This window comes from Ascaphus truei, chromosome 8, assembly GCF_040206685.1.
Source record: "Ascaphus truei isolate aAscTru1 chromosome 8, aAscTru1.hap1, whole genome shotgun sequence".
In the NCBI taxonomy this organism is placed as follows: Eukaryota; Metazoa; Chordata; class Amphibia; order Anura; family Ascaphidae; genus Ascaphus; species Ascaphus truei.
The window spans coordinates 15,910,855-15,934,001 of NC_134490.1; the positions used below are offsets into that span (position 1 = coordinate 15,910,855).

General features: G+C 40.7%; 1 protein-coding gene across 4 annotated transcripts in view; it reads left to right on the plus strand.

Moving 5' to 3' along the window:
* The window catches only part of CDH23 (cadherin related 23), a 653,830-nt gene that overhangs the window by 181,202 nt on the left and 449,481 nt on the right, over nucleotides 1-23,147 (plus strand). For all 4 annotated transcript variants that reach the window (XM_075610599.1, XM_075610600.1, XM_075610601.1 and 1 more), the window contains exon 4: nucleotides 22,965-23,107. In XM_075610599.1, coding sequence (XP_075466714.1) covers nucleotides 22,965-23,107 — 143 coding nt within the window. The remainder of the gene's footprint in view (nucleotides 1-22,964; nucleotides 23,108-23,147) is intronic.

Consider the following 23,147-nt stretch of genomic DNA (forward strand, 5'->3'; position numbering starts at 1 on the left):
GATGGCGGCGCCCAGAAGGAGAGGTGACATATCTGTGTGTGTGAGTGTGTGTGTGGGACACTGTGTGTGTGTGTGGGGGGGGGACACTGTGTGTGGGTGTTTGTGTCACTGTCTGTGTGTGTGTGTGTGTGTGTGTGTGACACTGTGTGTGTGTGACAGTGTGTGTGTGTGTGTGCGTGCGTGCGTGCGTGCGTGTGTGCGTGTGTGTGTGTGTGTGTGTGTGTGTGTGTGTGTGTGTGTGTGTGTGTGACACTGTGTGTGTGTGTGTGTGACACTGTGTGTGTGTGTGTGTGTGTGTGTGTGTGTGTGTGTGCCACTGTGTGTGTGTGTGTGGGACACTGTGTGTGTGTCAGACACTGCAGGGTGGGGACCGGAGCTACGCATGGGGGGGGAGGAGCCGAGAGAGAGGGGGAGCGGAGAAACATACAGGGGGAGTGGAGAGGAGGGACCTGGAATATTTTAGCAATCCCCCCTCCTGTCCACTGTCCATCCCCCCCTCCTGTCCACTGCCCCCCTCCCCTCCTGTCCACTGTCCCTCCCCCCTCCTGTCCACTGTCCCCCCTCATGTCCACTGTCCCCCCCTCCTGTCCACTGTCTCCCCCACCCCTCCTGTCCACTGTCCCCCCCACCCCTCCTGTCCACTGTCCCCCCCACCCCTCCTGTCCACTGTCCCCCCCACCCCTCCTGTCCACTGTCCCCCCCCTCCTGTCCACTCTCCCCCCCCTCCTGTCCACTGCCCCCCCCCCCACCCCTCCTGTCCACTGTCCCCCCCTCCTGTCCACTGCCCCCCCTCCTGTCCACTGCCCCCCCTCCTGTCCACTGTGTCCCCCCCCCTCCCAGCGGGGAATGTAACTCACGGGCACTCAGCTAGTTATTAAATAAAACAGTAGCCAGGAGAAAAAAGTAAATAAACCTTTCTACTTACCCTGCCATCATGAAGGGTGCCCTCGTGAGCATACTGCAGGGCCTTGCCCTCCGTTGCCAGAAAGAATACAATAAATAATACAATATAATGGCCCCTAACCCTTTAATCATCTTAGTAGTTTATAACCGCTATAGTAATTAAGGGGTTCACCCTCCCCCGCTACCCACCCTGGAGGCCTAACCACCCACCCCGTGCCTACTATACCCACCCTGTACCCATTGATTGGAATAGTGGTAAATCATATCCATATAATATGGACATGATAAGCCACTATAGCAGTCAATGGTCACCCAAATAAAAATGCATGCCTAAAATACACAATAATAAAACATACACAGGCACCTAAACACCACAATTCAATAAATAAAAGCACACGCCAACAAATTCAATTAGTTAAAGCACAAACCATCAAAACAATTAAATAATTTTAAGTTACAGGCCCCGTTATGGGGTGCCGGTATCTCCTATGCATTTAAATGTCCCACGTCACGTAACCGTGGGAATCAAATGCATAGAAGATACCGTCACCTCATAATGGGGCCTATATCTCGGGAATCAGGGGGTCCCCAGACCTGAAAAAAATGCGATTTTACTCCAGAGACCCCCTGCTCATCTACACTAGTAATAAAATCAAAATTAAAAAACATACATTTTGGGCGAGATTTGCGCAGGGAGATTTGCGTCTCTCTCTGAGCAGCTCTCTCTGTAGCATAAAGGAATCTCCGGGTAACGCCTTTTCAGAGAGGCGATCATCACGCCACCGGCTACTCACCCGTTTTGTGAATTTTGCTATCACAGGTAATCAACGCTTTCTGAATACCATGATAGCAACGCTCAAAATAACGGCGATTTAAATGGTCCAGTGATTTTTTAATGAACCCTTAGTGCATAGGCCTCATAATGTCTGTCAGCAGATTATCACAGCAGGAAAGTCACACACTCGTAGTAATTGCAAAAATCTCGCCTTAACAAAATAATAATAAAATTGTACATTTATGCATGCTTTGGAGAAAGGTAATTTACAGTGGCATAAGGACAGAGACATATTGCAGAATTGGAAGGTTTTAGTGCCATGGTGAGCTCATAACAATGCAGATAGTACAAGACTTCTCAATCTGGATAATTAGCTGAGAACACATTGTGGAGACATAGGGGGCTATGCACTAAGCAGTGATAAGTCGTTTTAAGAGCGCAAAGTGCTCATAGAACGTGAAGTTCCGCCGAGCGCTATTCACTAAGCCGCGCAAACAGGCACTTTGCGCTCTAAAACGGGCTTTTTCTGGAAATTTTTCAAAGTCCAACTTTGATCGTACGATGAGCTGTTTGCGCTGAATCCTGCCCTTCTGCGGGATTCACTAAGCAACGCAAACTTATCGTACGTGAAAGTTGCGCTGAATAAAGCTCACCAGCTAAAGGCAGGTGATAAAAAAAGCAGGACTTAGAAAAATTTCTTTGTTTACCTTTTTGCAGGCGCAAAACCCATACAACAGGCCGGCGGGTGTCTCTAAAGTATCTGTACCCTAATATATTATCAGTACCACTTTAGGGTACAGATTAATACATTATTATAACAATATTTGGGGGGCATTTGTGGCTTGGTATTGCTGTTGCTTTTTTTAATGTCAGTTTCTTATGTGGATGTGATTGTTTGTTTTTTTCCTGCTTAATGGTAATAAAATGTTTGCGATTGGTGTTCGTTTGTAGTTAATATTGTATTATGTTAGCTAATGCGTTTTATGGTTATTTCAGATATTGTTTGAATGTATTTCTTTGTCTTTTAATGTTTTCATTCATTAATGTTGTAGTAATTCATTGGTTTGATTGGTTAGTGTTACTATTCATTTTGAGTTGTTTAGGAATTAATTGGTTTCATTGGTTAATGGTTTAATTAATTCATTGTTGATGTTGTTACTGCTTGTATTCATTGGATTAGCTGGCTACTGTTTTTATTTACTTTATTTAGGTATGCTAATGCAGTGTTTAATAATGGGCAAATAATCTATTATCCATATCTGGATAATAGTAATTTTGCACATTATTGTACTGTATGTGTTAGTGGGGAGGGGGGGTTCGTGTATTGATGTTTGTTAAATCTTTTTTTAATATACATGTGTTTCATAGTGTAGATGTGCAGGGGGTCTCCGGAGCTGAACCGCATTGGTTTCAGGTCCGAGGACCCCCTACTTCAGGAGATACAGGCCCCGTTATGGGGTGCCGGTATCCCCTGCACTTTCAAGCATCCGTGTCACGTGACCAGGACATTGAAATTCTGCAGGGGATACCGGCACCCCATAACGCGGCATTTATGTCCTGAAGTAGGGGGTCCTCGGACCTGAAACCAATGCTGTTCAGCTCCAGAGACCCCTGCTCATGTACACTATTATTCAAATGTATTTATTTAGTGTACGATCGTCTGTAACAGCCTTGCATGGAGATGCAGAATCTCCATGCAAATGTCACAGGCGGCTTATTTTTTCTATCAGCTAGCGTATGGGAAGTTTCAGTGCGCTAGCAGAGGGAAAAAACATTGCACGCACGATAAGCCAGTTTTGGGCACGTCCGATAGAAAATGGGCTGAGGGTCTTAGTGAATCGTGCCGCCCACTTCATTTTTTATCGGACGTCCTAATTTTTTGCAGGCCGGCGCAAAAGCTTGGAGAATAGTGCATAGCCCCCATAGAAGCTTTGCAGTATTGGTGGCAAATTTAATTGTTATGTTTAGGAAATCCCGACATTCTCCAGTTTACTAAAATTGTAAACAAAAAGTTAAAAGGCAGTGGGCCTCATGCAGTAAGCGACGATTATGTGAAATCGGCAAGCTTATCGATTAGTCATGTTATTGGCGTTTTTCCCTCTCCGTATGCAGTAAGTGCCGAATACATTCAAAATCAACCAGAAAACAAATCCGCCCACTCTCACGATGATGAGCCGATCACACACAGGTGTATCGGCGTGCGTGGCGGGGTGCTGTTAGGTTGCACAATCACAAATCTTGCTGAATCAGGCGAAACAAGCATGTTTTTGATTGCGCGCCATATTTAAAGGCAACGTGTACTGCTAATCATTCTCTGTGTTGTTGGGAGTGAGAGAGAGAGAGACGCACAGAGCTGGACGATTGAACATTTGCATATTGACTGAGAGACTTGTTGTGTATTGGGTGAGCTTTGTCCTTTGTTGTTTTGTTTACATCTTTGTCTTGTTTTATATGTGGAAGTGGGTCGTGTGATTGCCTGTACATTTCTTGTCTGTTTTTTGTGAGTGCTGGAAGTATGCCCGCAAAGCGTGGGAAGAGTGATGCTGGTGGGAGTGGGAGTGCTACTCGTGCGAGTACGCGTCGGAGTGAACGTTCTGTTCAGGGGAGTGATGTTGCTGGTGCACCGAGTGGTGTTGCTGGGAGTGGGAGTGCTGTTGTTGGGAGTGGGAGTGCTGGTGCTGCGAGTGGTGTTGCTGGGAGTGGGAGTGCTGTTGTTGGGAGTGGGAGTGCTGTTGTTGGGAGTGGGAGTGCTGTTGCTGTGAGTGGGAGTGCTGGTGCTGGGAGTGGGAGTGCTGTTGCTGTGAGTGGGAGTGCTGGTGCTGGGAGTGCTGGTGCTAGGAGTGTGAGTGCTGGTGCTAGGAGTGTGAGTGCTGGTGCTAGGAGTGTGAGTGCTGGTGCTAGGAGTGGGAGTGCTGGTGCTGGGAGTGCTGCTGGTGGCGCAGTTGCTGATGGGGTGTCTGGTGGTGGCGTGCTTGCTGGTGGCCAGCTTTTGGAGGCTCTTCCATTGGAAGAAGGAGAGTCCAGTCAGCACCAGCCAAGCTCTGACCCTAAACCTGCTCGGAAAAAACGTGTGGAGAAGCCACGTAATCCTCGCTTCAATGACCAGGAAAATAGGGCTCTTGTCACTGGCATTCTGGAGCACTATGACAGTCTCTATGGACATTTAGTAGGTAAGTGTAACTTTACATTTATTATTCAAATACATGTGATCCTAGGTCATCTGAGTTTTGTTCATATGCAAATATGGGTACACAATATCTTTCTATGTTCATTAGTGTGGAAACACAGCTTTTTATCATGCCTTACAAGGACAAATAAACACAGCCGGTCAATTTGCCAGAACTGCATACAATATGAATGCAACCTTGCTTACATGTATAGGTTTAGTAGTGAATGCTCATGTGCTGCACATATTACACATAAAACAGCATGTTTGATATCTCTTGGAACAGCTAGCAGTGTAGGAAACTGGTGCTTATATTATTATTCATTTACCTCATATCTTTTATATGTTTTTCAAGGGCGGACAAGTGCAGCAAGCAAAAAAGAAATGTGGGACACAATAGTCATTGGTGTCAATGCCTGTGGGAATAGTGTCAGGGACAAGTATCATTGTCGGAAAAGATTTGATGATATTAGGTCCAAATTGAAAAAGAAAATACAAGACCAACGCGTGCATGCTACTGGCACTGGAGGTGGGCCCACACCACAACGTCTCATATTGACTCCATTGGAGGAGCTGCTTCGGCCAAAATTACTTACCGTCGTCGTGGAAGGCTTGGCTGGTGACCGTGACATTGGAATTTATCCGTCACAATTTCCAGCAGGTGATAAATATTACTGTACTAGGCGTGTCGTTGCTTACAGTTATTTTGCATATTTACACTGCTTTTTATACTGTCTTCACAATATAAGCATACCTGCATCTATATATGTATATGTCTGATTCTGTATATATATATCTCAAAATAGACATATATGTAGTAGTCCTACTAAAAGCAGTAACTAATATAGCACGTGCCATTGCGTGCTCATTTACATGTGAATTCCCAAAATGCATAGCTGCAGTGGAAGCAATTGATGGTGGGCGAAGATGGGGAACAACAGGGTAGTACACATGTGTAACACATGTTCATGAGAAATTATTAGTAGCTACAGGTACAGAACAGAAATATGTATCATATTATTGTGTATTTTATTGATTTTACTCCGACAAACATGACATTACTGCCTATTTTAAGCATGCATCAAAGAAATTGCATGTAACGGCCTACAAACATCACTGGCACTAACACATCTATAGTTGCTTATGAAAAGGTCCATTTTTGCTTTATGTCATATACAGACAGCATAATGAGGCACACGTATCATATGTTATGTCATTGTTTTCATAACTTTAACACTGCAGATGACTACTTAGCTCATCTACCATTGTGTTAAAGCAGCTGCAATTAATATCTCATCACAGCATACACTTCAACAGAGGGGGTGGGGTTCAGCACACACACTAATTACAGCCTCATTTCACGGTCAACTTAGTTCACACCATTTGCACCTGTTTCAAGTCATTGAAAGGTGTGGCTGATTAGGCTTTTTGGGGAAGGGAATACCTTTCTTACAACCTGAATAGCACAACTGAAGTTAATCACACTCATTTGAAAGCTTAACTCTAGCTACTAAATGCCCCAACAACTCATTACTTATCAAAGCGTACGTCACACATTAGTTCACTCATATCTATAGTTGAACTACTATGAAAGACACATTATCACACACTGCATGTGTTGTCTTGTTGAGTCACAGCCACATTCAGGTGTGCCACATCTTCGATTAATGTACCACACATATCCTCTACCAAAAACAACACTTTTTGCAATATGACCACCTTCATGATAACCATTGTGAATGGTCATCTCATGATAGTTATGTACATTATGATACTGATATCACTACACAACATATGATTTTTATGTACTCATTTAATCTATTTATCCTCACGCATTACTGCAGAAACATAGTATGTTGTATGTTAGGGAACTCAAAAATTCTAAGTACACAGGCATGTACAGTGTTATTACAACTATTTATGTTCACTTTCACACACATTTTCGGTTAAGGAACTGATGTTGTTAGTTAATCATAAATACAGAACATACAATAAGTGTTTGTTCAATATTTACACATGTAAATGTAAAACTTATGTTATTGTTATATATAGTTGCCCCTGGAGGACATGTGTCACCTGAGATGGAACAAGTGTCTTCACCTGGGTCAGCCAGCTCAACACTACTAGAAGGTGAGTGTATCATTTGCTGGCCATATAATATGTGCTCTTCTATATGTTATGTTGTCATGTGCATTATTTGTTTTGCACATCTTCTTTAAATAGGATTACTTAGTGTCAGTGAAAATTAAGTGTAAGGCAACATGTATTGTGTTAGTGATGTTAATTATCATGTAGGACTTCTGAGTTTAGAGCAACTTTTCATTCATTCATATTTCATACTGAGTCCAAACATTATTCGTAAGTCAAGGTAGTTTTTAATGAGGTTATAAAACGTATGCTAACATGTTAGGTGTTACTTAGGACACAGTACAATTACATAGTAACACAGCATACATTAACATGCCATTTAATAATGTGTACATTTCTTTTTAGAACATCATGGTGATGAGGATGATGAGTATGATGAGGATGACGCCACAGAAGAGACTGAAATACAATCATGTGACCATGAAGAGGTGCCAATAGAAACTGTTGTACCGCCAAATCGTCCATCAACTTCCACATACGATGCAATTGTAGCTTCAGAGGGAAAAATAGTGGACGCAGAAAATCGTCGCCATTCAGACATGATGACAGTGCTGGAAAGGATGATTGGACTGCAGGAAGAAACAGTATCACAATTGGCACATCTCCACAGAGTCTTCATTGAAGTGCCTAAACAGTTGCAAAAAATCAACACCTCATTCGAAGCATTAGTTGTTCAGCAAACACAAGCTAATTACTGGAGAATGACTAATGTACCACAATTCAACACCTCCCAGCCAGGATCTGTTCATGCAGGTCAGTTTTCACCACATTCATCTGATATTCATTCACCAGGCCCAAATGTTACCGGTCAAGTAGCAGACATTGCTGTGCAGGTTCCTGATGACATCCTACCGCTGCCATCTGTACAAATTCAGCAGCAGACACCTACAAAGGAGGCGACAAAAACAAAACAAGACACACATGAAACAGACCAACCATCACTTGTGCAGTGTCTACCAACTTGCTCACATGTGTCACTGGGCACAAGCCCTGTCCGTGAACAGTCACTACCCAAAAGCCCTGTAGGTGAGTCGCTGCCCAAAAGCCCTGTAGGTGAATCGCTGCCCAAAAGCCCTGTAGGTGAATCGCTGCCCAAAAGCCCTGTAGGTGAATCACTGCCCACAAGCCCTGTAGGTGAGTCACTGGCCACAAGCCCTGTAGGTGAGTCACTGGCCACAAGCCCCGTAGGTGAACAGTCACTGGCCACAAGCCCTGCCCGTGAAGTGCCAGAGGCCACTCAAAGTGGCTCTGTTGTGCCTAAAGTTGGTGGCAAAAGAAAAAGGAAAATTCAAGAGACAACAAGCAGGCCTGTTACTCGCTCGCAAAAGGAACAAAAAAAATAAATGTTATAATTCAGAAAATATGTCTTTGGCCTTGTTTTGTTGACTTCAGATTATCTAATTACTATTGTATGTATGCTGAAGACTGTGTTGTTTCCAAACTTTCAAGTATGTTCTTGTACACGTGAAGTTTTGGAAATGTTAACACTCCTAATTAATGAATAGTGTTATAAATATTTATGTTTTAATCGTCTGTTCAGTAATGGTCCACCAGGAGCCAGTTGCTAAGTTTAGAGAAGCTGCCATTGACTTTGCAGCAAAACATTGCATTTGGGTGTGTTAATTGATGTAAGAATTGCATATGCATATTAGTCACATGCAATTATTAAAACACCTAAGTAAGTGCAAACATCTTTCTTGTACGTGTACAGCAGGATTATGTGTAAATTATTACTTACCTTTGCCTTGCTTGGCCATTGTAATTTTGTCCTTTAATCAGTTGTGTGTTCGTTTCTATAACATCTCAGAATGTATAATAATATATATACACACACACACACACACACACACACACACACACACACTGAGTGAGTGTGAGTGTGAGTGTGTGAGTGTGTATATATATATATGTATATATGTGTATATATATATGTATATATGTGTATATATATATGTATATATGTGTATATATATATGTATATATGTGTATATATATATGTATATATGTGTATATGTGTATATATATATGTATATATGTGTATATATATATGTATATATGTGTATATATATATATGTATATATGTGTATATATATATGTATATATGTGTATATATATATGTATATATGTGTGTATATATATATATATATATATATATAAATATATATATATATATATATATATATATATATAGTACTATATAAACTGGTATACACAAACTAATACACTTCATGCTTCCTTGTGAAAGCACACTATTTTAATAATACAGGCCTAATGTTTGAGAAATATCCTAAGTATGAGACTCTAACAGTATTGTGCTTAAACAAATGTTTATTACTTCATTCAATCATGTTTCTCACCATTTAAATAGGTTTCATACAAGGTATACTTAATGCCATCAATGTTGTGTGTACTCCTGCAATATAAAAAAAAATAAAATATTATATATAAATATATATATATTTTTATAAGAGATATATTTATATATATATATATATATATATATATATATATATATATATATATACACACGTATTTAAACTCATGCAGACAGGGAGTTAACCAGACTTTCACATACACACAGAAATGTAAGCGGGGAAAAAACATTTCTTTTTGCAGGTGTGTTTTTACTGATATGCCTGGCTAAGAAATATTTTCACACACTGGTCTTTGTTAGTTTTCAAAAAAACACTATGTGAACGCATTCACAGTCTAGGGATGTTTTTCACAAACGAGATAAAAGAAGGAGAAATGTTTCTCCCACAGTCCCATATCACGAACCACAACTGTTAACCCAATTAGACAAACAAATCCAATTGGCGTTTGAAATAAGGAGTCAAAGTAGTTACTTTTGTTGACCTTGACAAGGAAAAACAGGAGTTTGTTAGCCATTCAGCACATTCATTTTGATGAGCAAATAACACAGACCTGCACACAGCTTTTGTGCTACTCAGACATGGCTGATGAATTCGTTAACAATATTAATCCCCTTTTAGGGTATAAGTACATGATCTGTGAAGCCATCTTGAACAGTCGCGGACAGAAAGCAAGCACACGCCAAATCGATGATTTCATTCGAGCAAAATATCCTTATTACCAAGACCGTAAGCATGCACGGAATTTTAATTCCTCAATAAGATTCACTTTATCAAGTAATGACTTTTTTGAACGTGACCAGGATAAGCTACAACACACCTATGGTTTCTGGAAGATTGCCCCGGAAAAACAATTTATCCTGAAAGACGGCACTTATATTGTCGTGAAAGGCATATTTATTCCTAATGGCAATAGCAATGTATCCGCTACTACTGATCCGTTTGAATCGATACGTGCTGCAATATCTGCAGCCTCCATTCCTGAAACCCACATTGTACAAGAACAAAAGTACTATGATTATGTACCAAGCCTTTCAGCTGAAATTGCATTGGAATGGGAACCGGAAGAAATGAACCTACCTCCCGACCAATTATTTGAAGAAAGCAGTGGCGATTCCTATGAGCGCATCCTGGAGGAGATATGTGCCATACTGGATTCAGCGGTTGGGTTAAGCGTGGATGAAAATGGCTTGCATTTCTGGAGCGACCAGTTGCAGCCAGGCGAAGAGTTAATTCTAGAAGAATGGTAAATATAACAATCGTTATGCGTTGACTCTGCGTTTAAATTTTTTTTTTTTTTGTAACCACCATTTTCACTTTCAATGCGTGGATACAGCGTAACATTGCAGACTGCATAACATGTAGCGATCACAAACAAATTGTTTCCTAATACAATATAGTAGGACCTGAAAGAGTAGTACACATTGCTGACGGAATAAATATACGTACTTTCCTATCCCTTTAAACATATTAGCAACATTTTACCATTACTCTAACACATACCTGTTTTGTTATCATGCAACATCTACAACATTGAAAACCGGGTCCACCACGTATGACGTGGGACCCTTGTCATGGGCCAAGGCGTCCTTAAAAAGGATTAGTGATGTAAGTCCCGCCCCCAAGCGACGTGCGCGCCTCAAAGCCTATTGGCTGTCATGTTTTGTTATAGTAACGGTAACTGCAGTGTGTGATGCGTGCGGCTCAGTGTTTGTAGGCGTACCCTGGGCGTTAGCCGAATGTTAATTGAGTGGGAGGAGTGTTAGCGTGCGTTTCACGCTGGCTTAACATGACGTCACACGTATTGCATTTGCGCATTGTGTTATCGGCCGTGCTTTCTGTTCAAACACGTCTGTTTAAAAAGAATACAGATGTACTCGTTTAGAACGAATGTAGTTTCGTCTTCATTGTATTTGAAATAAAGATGTTATGTTTACTGGTATTTTCAACATGTATTGAACGCACAACGTACGCTTTGTTTTGCGCATGCGCTAACAGTTAGTGGAGCCAAGCGTGAAGTGCGTGCGCACACAAAGATGTGCGCGCACATCTTTCAGTATACAGGCAACGTTCACTTCTTATACATAGTTATGCCTGCTACAAATTTAAAGAAACATTACATACTGATGAACAGTTTTACTTCTAACATATAAGTGAGTGACGTGTGTATCTACACAATCATATAGAGCTGCGTAACGCGTTGTCACGGATGCATATCTAGTAAGGTGCCATCTTTGACCATCATGTGTTTGCTGTATTTCAGAGATGTCGGGGAAGATACAATCGGATCAATGTATGATTTCAGAAGAGTCTACCTTTATATGAGATGATTGTGAGGAGGAGCCACCGACTACTATACTACATATGGAACTAATTTTATATTGCTTGCAGCGCTTATTAACAAACAATTAAAAATGTGATACCCTTATGCCTATATTGCATAAGCACTTAATTAACATAATGATGTTGCAAAAGAGTGCCTCATGAATTTTTATTGAGTGTTCTTTAATGACTACTAACATTTTATGACATGGTGTGTTTTATATATAACAACCATTCCCACTCTGCTAACACATTTGTGTATTCTAATATGTAATGGAACGTATGACTGTCGAAACTATGTAACAATAATAATAATAATATGAGCATGTTCATGTATAGGGCTGCTAGTTGTACGCAGCGATTTACAGACACATGTTTCAGCCTGAGGTCCCTGGCCCGTGGAACGTACAAATGTTTTTTTGCCGCATGAGGCACAGGGAGATAAAGTGACTTGGCCAAGGTCACAAGGAGCCCACACCGGGAATTGAACCAGACTCCCCTGCTTCAAACTATCAGTGCCAGTGTGTGTCTTTACTCAGTGAGCCACTCCTTCTCCCAATGTAAAGGACACTTACAACCAAGTAGCCATTTATTTTTAAAATCTCTTGTTACATGGGTATGTAGATAAAATGGTTTGGGACTGTAGCAAATAATGTTAGTGGCCAGATGTTATGGTCCCCTCCAATGCATGATGTTCTGAATATGACATCACCATCATGTTATGAAGTACGTTTCTGTGTATATTTCATTAACCTAACTAACTATAGTTTACTGTGTTTATTAATCGTTTAGAAATACATAGTATAGTCAATATGATGATATAAGCTACCATAATAAAGCTGGTGTTATCATTTGTCGGTGTTATACATGGATCCTACACCAATTGATAGAGACACAAACAGTTGTCTTAAAAAGTGTGTCTATGCTAGTGATGAATGTGCTCCCGTAAGTAAACAAATAAGTACAGTTATCCCCTTTTCTCCAACCACCTCTATATTACATTAATGGAAATTATAAGGAAACCTACATAAAATGTGATGAAATGTGAGTAATCATTTTGTAATACAATGCACATGAAAGCTCAAGAGTAGCTAAATGCATATACATGATACAGAAAGTACATATATGTAACATTTGTGTTTAAACCAATATGTTGGGTTTTTAGTTCCAATAATTATAGGAAGATTGAGGTAGCCACATCTTATGAGAGATGTCAGCAAATATACATACCATGATCAGTCATACTGGAGATATACCTATAATGCAAAGGAACAATATATAAATTGCAAACATTGACATGCCATCTTCAGTACCGTAAACAACACAGCAAAGTGTGTATTTGGTGTTAAATGTACAACACCATGTATATTTCATGACATTCAAAATGTAAATCAGCCTGGTGTACACATCATATGGATGTACATGTTACACTGCACCAATAACATTGTATGTAAGCATACTAGAAGCATGAATGATTATGGGCATAATATGTGTTTTGTCTTAGCATAAGGAATAACACAATGCGAAAATATTATTGCTTTGTTACCCAAGTTGTATTCACATACACACAACTAAAGTACAATTGAAGAGGGATTATATAACCTGTGCAACAATAACATACCGGTGCCACATCCCTTTGTGCACACAGCAGAGAAAAGAAAGGTGTGCAACCCATATTCATCTGTGTCCTAACAGAAGGTTATATAAAGAAACATTATTGTTAATATAACATAATTAAACTATAAAAGTAGTACTAGGAACATATGAGTTTGTACTTACAAGAAAAAAATGAATTGATGAGATTCTGTCGTGTCTGGCCACCACTGGCTGTTTGTTCATTTTCAGCAGCTACATGGGTGGGATGCTCGTCTACCAAAGCCTCAGCTAGGTCTGACTGTACATTGTGCCTGAGTGCAACATTGTGCAAAATGCAACAGGCAAGGATAATATCAGACACTTTTTGAGGCTTGTATAGAAGAGCCCCACCAGTTCTGTCCAGACACCTAAACCTGGTCTTGAGTAGGCCAAATGTCCTCTCTATAACAGATCTTGTAGATATATGGGCTGCATTGTACCTGTCCTCTGCTTCAGTTTGAGGGTTTAGCACCGGAGTCAAGAGCCACGGCCTAATTCCGTATCCTGAGTCACCTATAATGAATGGAGCACACATAAGCTGACATTAGTGATCAAATTGTACAATGCCAACATTCCTAAATCAACATGTGTTTTGTGTTAGAACATGTAAATATGTACTCACCGAGCAGCCAACCAGGTTCAAAATGTCCCTCTTCGAACGCATGGAAGACTGAAGAGTTCCTCAGGATAGAGGAATCGTGACTGGAACCAGGGAACTTGGGTACCACATGCATTATCCTCATCGTGGCATCACATACCACCTGTACATTGAGTGAATGGTAGTGCTTCCGATTGCGGTACACATGCTCACTCTGACTAGGTGCAATCAAAGCAACATGTGTGCAATCGATTGCACCCAGCACACATGGTATCCCTGCTATATTATAAAAGCCAGTCCTGACTTCCAGCCACTCTGTCGCCTCTGTAGGAAAATGAATATAATTCCTAGCGCGTCTATTGAGTGCATAGAGAAACTGGGTCAAGGCCCGCGAGAATGTAGATTGCGAGACCCCGCCCACTATGCCCACAGTTGTCTGGTATGACGCGGAAGCAAGATAATGTAATGAGCACAGCATTTTAACAAGCCCAGGGACTGCACGACCTCTGGCTGTGAAAAAATCTAAATCTCCCCTTATCTCCTCATAAAGAGCTAAGATTGCTGCTGAACTCAAACGATAGCGACTTACAATCTCCTCCTCACTCATCCCATCTAACAGGGTTCTCTCCCTGTACAGACGCGGACGAGGCACAAGTTGTCTCCTCTGTCTTCTCCTCTGATCTCCTGTCCCTCTACCTGTCCCTCGGCCTGTCCCTCTCCCTGTCCCTGTCGTATCCGCGTCACTGTCACTGTCCCTCGGTGTGTCCCTCCCTTGCCCTATATGATTGTCTTCATCATCAAGCATGTCATAGAAAAGAATGTTCCTCCGTCTCCTAAACATTCGCAACATTTTGAAATGAGTAGCTGTGAATGAGCAGGTAATGTGCGTCCTTTAAATAGGTATGTGATGATGTCAGGTGACATAGTAAAATGCAAGGTGTTACATTAACATAATAAAGTACTTCTGTGGCAAGCTGTGTGCACTTGTTGTTCTAAGTATTTGTTGTGTGTATTCTGCAGGGAATGATGATATTTGGCAATGATGTGACGTGAAGCTTTGTACAAAGATTGCTTGCAAATAAATAGTTGCATGTGCAATGCATGTAACACTTGTGAACGCAAGAGTCAGTCATGTAATGAGACAAAAAGGCTGAGATTGACGTGGGAAAAGTTTTGTGTAACATGTGTAATTATCCATGTTATTGTGACATGTTGGCAACAATGAATAGTCGTGTGCATATGCATGCATTTGTGTAAGGAGGATAGTTGGTATAGAATGAGTTTACAAGGTGTCCCAATGATGAATTACTGTACATGTGTGTATAAGTTAGGTTGAAGTGCTTGTAATGCAACGGTTACAATGTAAACATGCAATGTGATTGAGCGTCCAATAAGTGACGTCATGAAAATAGGGAGGACCCAAAAGTATATGTAAACATGAGAAGACAGATGTACATGAACGTTTAAAGATGCGTGTCACATTACAAGCATTGTGTAATGTAAAGGAAGATGAATATACTGTGTATGTGTGACATGTGTGACATGTGTAACATCATGTAAATAATTGTCGCTGAGTTGAGTAAAATGTGTGATATGATGTGAGGTTCTCCTTTAAGAGTGTAGTATAGTATTTTCCCTTGCCACATCATCACATGATGAGTAATGTGACCCGCAAATGCTGCAAACATGTAAAAGTCGAATGTTATGCAAATAAGACACATCAGCTGTGACACAATGCAGGGAATGCCCCCACACTGTAATGCAAATCCCCCTTGTATTGTGAGCAATGAAACGTAAACAGTACTATACTGTTATACGTCCCCGCTCCATTGACTTCCATTGATGTACAGAAGTTTTTTTTTTTCTAAGTGCCGTTCCGGCAGCCTTAGCGATCGTTCTCCCGTCCAAAATGCCAACTTTAGTTGGCGGGAGAAATCGGCCATAACATCTCAATTTCGTAGTGCCGATCAGCCCCGATAAGCTGTTTTTTTTTGTTGAATCCAGCCGATTTAAAAAAGTGGCGATCAGTGTCGAAAACAGGCTTATCGGCAGGCGACTGGCCATAACCAAATTATCGGCTCCGAAACCTGGCGATATGAAGCACTTATCGGCGCTTACTGAATCTCAAACCCAATTTTGGCTATAACATGGCCATATTTCCCTTATCAACGCTTACTGCATGAGGCCCAGTGTGTTGAAAAGGCACACACTATCCATTCTATATTGTTGAAACAACTTGCAGATACTGTGGTGAAGTAATCTTAATAGACTTTGGAAATTAAAAAATAATAGTTCAAGGATCACAGATGACAAGAACACAAAACTAGGGTCTAATAAATAGTATGAATGTTAAAGGATCAGTCCAAGCGGTTTTTAATTTGTCTTAAATTTTTTTTTTGTAATACAGGATTGAAGCAGGGGGTCTCTGGAGCTGAACCCCCGTAATTTCAGCTCTGTGACCCCCTGCTTCAGAGATACTTACCTCCAAATGGGGTTTTGTGCAGTTTTCTGCAATTTAAAGCTCCCGCGTCACATGGGCCAATCGAAAGTCGTACCGAGTGAGGTCACAGCTTCCTATTGGCCAGTACGGCCCGGGATCTTTGAAAAGCAGCCATAATGTGAACCCTGGAGTGGCTACTGGGACCCACTACAGGGGTCACTACCCCCGTAAGCAGTGGGTCCCTGGAGATGAAATGAACGGGGTTCAGCTCAGGAGACCCCATACTTCAATCCTGCATTACTTTTTTTTTTTAACTTCTTGTAATGTCTCTTTAAATGCCACACTATTTCAATGTAAATGCCATATGCTCAATATTTCAGTTCGCGAAATTTCCCAAACAATTGATCATAGTTCTTAAGGAGTCAAGCTCAGTAATAGCTAAACCATACCATTTAATATTCAAGCACTCCATTTCTACAGGCTCAGTACCACAAGATTGGCATAAAGCAGATGTGGTGCCTATATTTAAAAAGGGAGCTAGATCACAACCGGGGAATTACAGACCTGTAAGCCTGACTTTAATAGTGGGGAAGCTACTTGAAGGTTTAATACAGGATAATATTCAGGAATACCTAATGGAAAACAAAATTATTAGTAATAGTCAGCATGGGTTTATGAAGAATAGATCATGCCAATCTAACCTTATTTGTTTCTTTGAGGAGGTAAGTAGAAATTTAGACCAGGGTAATGCAGTTGATGTGGTCTACTTAGATTTTGCAAAGGCTTTTGATATGGTTCCACACAAGAGGTTGGTATACAAAATAAAGCAAATTGGACTCAGTAAAAATATATGCACCTGGATTGAAAACTGGTTGAAGGACAGACAACAGAGGGTTGTTATAAATGGAACTTTTTCAGGTTGGGCTAACGTCGTGAGTAGAGTACCTCAGGGATTGGTACTGGGACCCTGCTTTTTAACTTGTTTATTAATGACCTTGAGTTTGGCATAGAGAGCAAAGTCTCCATCTTTGCTGATGACACCTAATTGTGTAAGGTAGTAGAATCAGAGCAGGATGTAAATTCTCTCCAGAAGGACTTGGAGAGACTGGATACTTGGGCAGGTAAGTGGCAGATGAGGTTAATACAGATAAATGCAAGGTTATGCATTTGGGAAGCAAGAATAAACAGGCGACTTACAAGTTAAATGGGGATATATTAGGGGAATCCTTGATGGAGAAGTATTTAGGAATGCTTGTAGACAGCAGGCTTAGCAATAGTGCCCAAAGTCATACAGTAGCTCCAAAGGCAAACAAGATCTTATCTTGCATTAAACGGGCAATTGATGGAAGGGAAGTAAACATAATTATGCCCCTTTACAAAGCATTGGTAAGACCACACCTTGAATATGGAGTACAATTTTGGGCACCACTCCTCAGAAAATACATTATGGAACTAGAGAGAGTGCAGACAAGAGCCACCAAATTAATAAAGGGGATGAACAATCTAACTTATGAGGAGAGGCTAGTTAAATTAGATTTATTTACATTAGAAAAGAGGCGTCTAAGAGCGGATATGATAGCTATATACAAATATATCCGGGACAGTACAAGGAACTTTCAAAAGAACTATTCATCCCAAGGGCAGTACAAAGGACTTGGGTCATCCCTTTAGGTTGGAGGAAATGCGATTTCACTAGCAACAAAGGAAATGGTTCTATACAGTAAGGGCAGTGTGTAATTCATTACCCATGGAGACTGTGATGGCAGATGCAATAGATATCTTTAAAAAAAAGTTGGACCTTTTTAGAAAGGAAAAGTATACAGGGATATATCAAATAAGTAAACATGGGAAGTATGTTGATCCAGGGAGTAATCTGTTTGACAATTCTTGGAGTCAGGAAAGAATTTATTCTTCCCCTTATGAGATATCATTGGATGATATTTCACAGGGTTTTTTTTTGTTTGCCTTCCTCTGGATCACTATACTGTAAGTATGGATATAGGATAAAGTATCTGTTGTCTAAATTTAGCATAGGTTGAACTTGATGACGCATGTCTTTTTTCAACTTCGTCTACTATGTAAATATGTAACTCTATGTAACTATGTATGTAACTATAGTGTATCTGCTATTAGGAGGTAGAAATAAAGAAACAGAAAATAAGTGAGGTTGACATTTATGAGCCCTGGGTGTGATTCAGTGATTCCCATGTCTTTCTCTATCAATATTCGAAATCAGCTGTTATTAGAAACTCTGACATTTCAATGAAAATGTAGAGGGTGCATTTATGATAGCTCATAACTCTCAAATTTCTGAATTATAATGCTTCATTTCCTTATGATCAGTCCTTTGACCAGTTTATTCATTGGTATTTAAGTTCTGGAATATAGCATTACCTGCTATCTGGGTCATCATAACTAGAACAAACTCAACCTTTCTGGGATCAGGACTTTTTCTCTAATACCTAAGAAGCTCTGACGCAAAGAAGGGCTCTTTGCTAAAGATATTTTGTCATCCAATTTATGCCAAATGGAGAAAAATAACATTCTGCAACATGTTTAGAAGGAAAATATGTCAACAAGTCACAAGGGAGGATTTTAAATATATTGTGCATATAATATTGAACCAATGTTTTGGTCTCTTAAGGCAGGGGTTCTCAACTCAAGTCCTCAAAACCCCCAAACAGATCAGGTTATTAGGATATCCTTCACCGGTGACTTAATCGATTCCTGATTCAGCACAGGTGGCTCAATCAGTCCCTGATTTAGCACAGCTGGCTCAATCAGTCAAAAACTGAGCCACTGATTGAGCCACCTGTGCTCATCACCTTGAGAAAGGTCCCATGTGTAGGACCGAAACGTTGGAATTGATGTCTTACTAAATACAACTCTTTTTTGACTACCTCGTGGAGTGCTGCCTCTGATATTCGCTAATCCGGTATCGTATTGCCTATTATTTCATACAGGATTTGCACCCACCTTGATTTACCTGACGGAGTGCCTTGTTCTCATCTATTCACTATATATATATACTACTCGCTGAACCATAAAAGCTACTACCACGCCCATAGCCCCACCCCACTTTAAAATATTTTTTGAAAATTTCTAGTAAGAATTAATAACATTCGTTTTTGACATAAGTTTATTTATTGTATTACATATATATACTAGTCCTTGTTACGTGTGTGTGTCTGTCTGTGTGACTAGTTTCCTGCACTCATTAACCAGTGTCTGAATGTCCCTGCTTCACAATATCTGAAGCAGCAATCCTGCCTGGGATCTTACCTGATCCACAGTCCCTCAATGTCCAGGTAACCTCATTCCTGCAATTTTATATGTTGGAGGGGAGGTGTTCCCTACCTGTCTTCTGGGTTAGGGGGGATTCCGATGTCTCCCGTGTGAAGCATGAGAGTCAGATATATAGGGTAAATAAGATATCCAGAGAGACAGAGTGAGGCAGACAGAGTGAGGCAGACAGAGTGAGGCAGACAGAGTGAGAGAGACAGAGTGAGAGAGACAGAGTGAGAGAGACAGAGTGAGAGAGACAGAGTGAGAGAGACAGAGCGAGAGAGACAGAGCGAGAGAGACAGAGCGAGAGAGACACGGTGGGTGGCTGACTGACTGGCTGACTGGGTGGGTGGCTGACTGACTGACTGGGTGGTTGACTGACTGACTGACTGGGTGGCTTGGGTGGGTGTTTGGGATTGGTGGCTTGGGTGGGTGGGTGACTTGGTTGGATGACTGGGTGGGTGGCAAGCTGGGTGACTGAGTCAGTTGGTGGGTACTTCTGGTGTCACACACTCACACTCTCCCCCCCCACACACACACACACACTCCCCCACACATACTCTCCCCCACACACACTCTCCCTCACACACACGTACGGGGACTGTTTTTTTTGTTTTTTTTCAGCGCAATCAGGGAAAAAACAAAGAATTGCGTTCGCTGCTTGGGCGGCCATGACGGGTTGCCACAGGGCCAAATCCAGTCGCCCTGGGCGTGCGGGCGACTGGATTTGTCGAACACTGCACATATACATACATACACACACTCTAACATCACAAACATTCAGGGACCATTTAACACCTTAAGTCATAAATCACATACTCCACAGGGATTTGAAAGTAAATTTCTTGGCTTAATTCATTTTAACATCGCCCGGAGAAGAGATCACTGTATCTCGAAAGCTCGCACAAATAAAAGCATTTCTTAAGCCACAGAACAGTATCGACTATTTGTTTTTGATTTTGATTGGTATATATGACAAAAATGAAAATAAGTGCCAGCTCCATAGCATAATACTGTATATAAAAGGAATTTATTATAACATGGAGTAGTCACCAGGACTTGCACTCACATAGTAGGTATAAACACATTCACTTGAGACAATCTGTATATGGACGCTTTAAGCTGGAGGACGGATCAAGTGCTAATCTCACTTAGACAACAGAAGCCACATTGCCCGAGCTGTGAGGGATACTCATCTGTTATCATAGAGGCTTCAGATGATTTTCATTATCTTTGGTGCCAGACGTCACCCAGTAGGGCTCCAACTTGTCCGCGATACCACCGCAAGATAACCAGACCCGCTCAGATCGGCGTCTCGGCCGCACCGTGAAACCCGTTGTAATTTTTATCAGTGAGCCCCCTCTAGATCTCTTTTTGCTTGTGGATAGTGCTCTGTTTTTTCTTCAACTACCTTGTAGATCACTAAAGAAGCTTTGAATACTCCATACGAACTGTTTCTTGGAACTGGACATTTCATCCTCACTATTGTTGGGACTGGTTTGATATAATCATTCACGGTTTTCTTTTTTGTGTTATTTACATTTTTATTGTTCACTTTATCAAGTACACCTTTATTAGACTTATATACATAGTTACATAGTTACATAGTAGATGAGGTTGAAAAAAGACGTACGTCCATCAAGTTCAACCTATGCTAAATTTAGACAACAGATACTTTATCCTATATCTATACTTACTTATTAATCCAGAGGAAGGCAAACAAAAACCCCCAGTGTTATATCATCCAATGATATCTAATAAGGAGGAAAATAAATTCCTTCCTGACTCCAAGAATTAGCAATCGGATTAATTCCTGGATCAAAATCCTTCCCATGTTTACTTATTTGGTATATCCCTGTATACCGTTCCTTTCTAAAAAGATGTACAACCTTTTTTTGAACAAATCTATTGTATCTGCCATCACAGCCTCCCTGTGTAATGAATTCCACATTTTAACTGCCCTTACTGTAAAGAACCCTTTCCTTTGTTGCTGGTGAAATCTCCTTTCCTCCAACCTAAAGGGATGCCCCCGAGTCCTTTGTACTGTCCTTGGGATGAATAGTTCTTTTGAAAGCTCCTTGTTATGATCACTGTTACCCAAATATTCCAGGACTTGAATATTTGTTATCACTTCTACATTGTTTGATATTACCAAATCCAGTATGGCCCCTCTCCTGGTTGGTTCCTCAATAACTTGGGTCATATAATTGTCTTTAAGCACCCCCACACATTATATCACCACTCTAAATCACCATTTACATTCATACACTACTAGCGCTACTATTTGTTTGTGTTGTATATATATATATATATATATATACATATATATATATATATATATATATAAAAGCACAGATAACATTCCAAGAGACACTGTTTTTAAGTATACCTTTTGCTTGCTTCATTCATTGTAACATCGCCAGAAGAAGAGGTCAGTGTATCTTGAAAGCTCGCACAAATAAAAGCATTTCGTTAGCCACAGAACGGTATCATCTATTTATTTTTTGATTATTGAAGCTCGGCTAACACGGTACTGATACCTCTACATATATATATATTATATATACACATTCAGATATATACATTATTTATTTTCCCTACAATGGACATCCTCACCTTAACCGTATTTTGAAAGAGATGGATTCTTGACTCTTCTGTATTCATCTACTTAGATTTATTCATTCGACTTAGATAGATCATTATTATAGCATTTGAGTTATAGTACTGCTGTGAGTACAATTCTGTAATATCTATTTTCAGTGGCACTGGGTCATATTAAACATACCTACCTGTGTTTGGTATTATCATACCTACCTTGGTGTCATTTGTCTGCTGAGTGACATGCGACGCATGGGTCAGCATTAGAACTTTTTAAGCACTGGGGCCCACTTTTTTAAAGCGGCAATCCAAGCGCTTTCATTTCTATCTGCTCCATTCAGCTACCAGTGCACCTGCCCAAGCAGGTCAAAAGAGAGCCGTGACATCATCAGGTTTGGCTTCCTATTGGCCTGCGTGATGCGGGAGATTTACAATTTAAAGCCCAGCTAGCTCAGCTGGTGCACCAATGGGCACCCCCTATGGAACTAAGTATCTCTGGAAGCAGGGGGTCCCCGGAGCTAAAATAACGGGGTTCAGCTCTGGAGTCCTCCTGCTTCAATCCTGTGTAAAAAAATAAATGTTACAAAAAAAAGCCCTTGGATTGCTCCTTTTAAACAATAAATAATTTGATTAATAATCAGTTGTGAAAAGACATATTATACCACGTTTGTTGCAAAAAGTGGACACTGTAATTGTATAATTCCTTGATGTTTTCTCCACAGGTACTTCAGTAACACAGCTCCTTGCCAAAGACTATGATGATGACAAACTGGTATTTGGAGTTGTGGGGGATGAAGCCAGAAGATTCTTTGCTGTGGAAAGTGAGACTGGTGTAGTTTGGCTAAGGCAGCCCTTGGATCGAGAGGTACTATTCTGTCATTAAACACCATACATTTTTTCAGAGA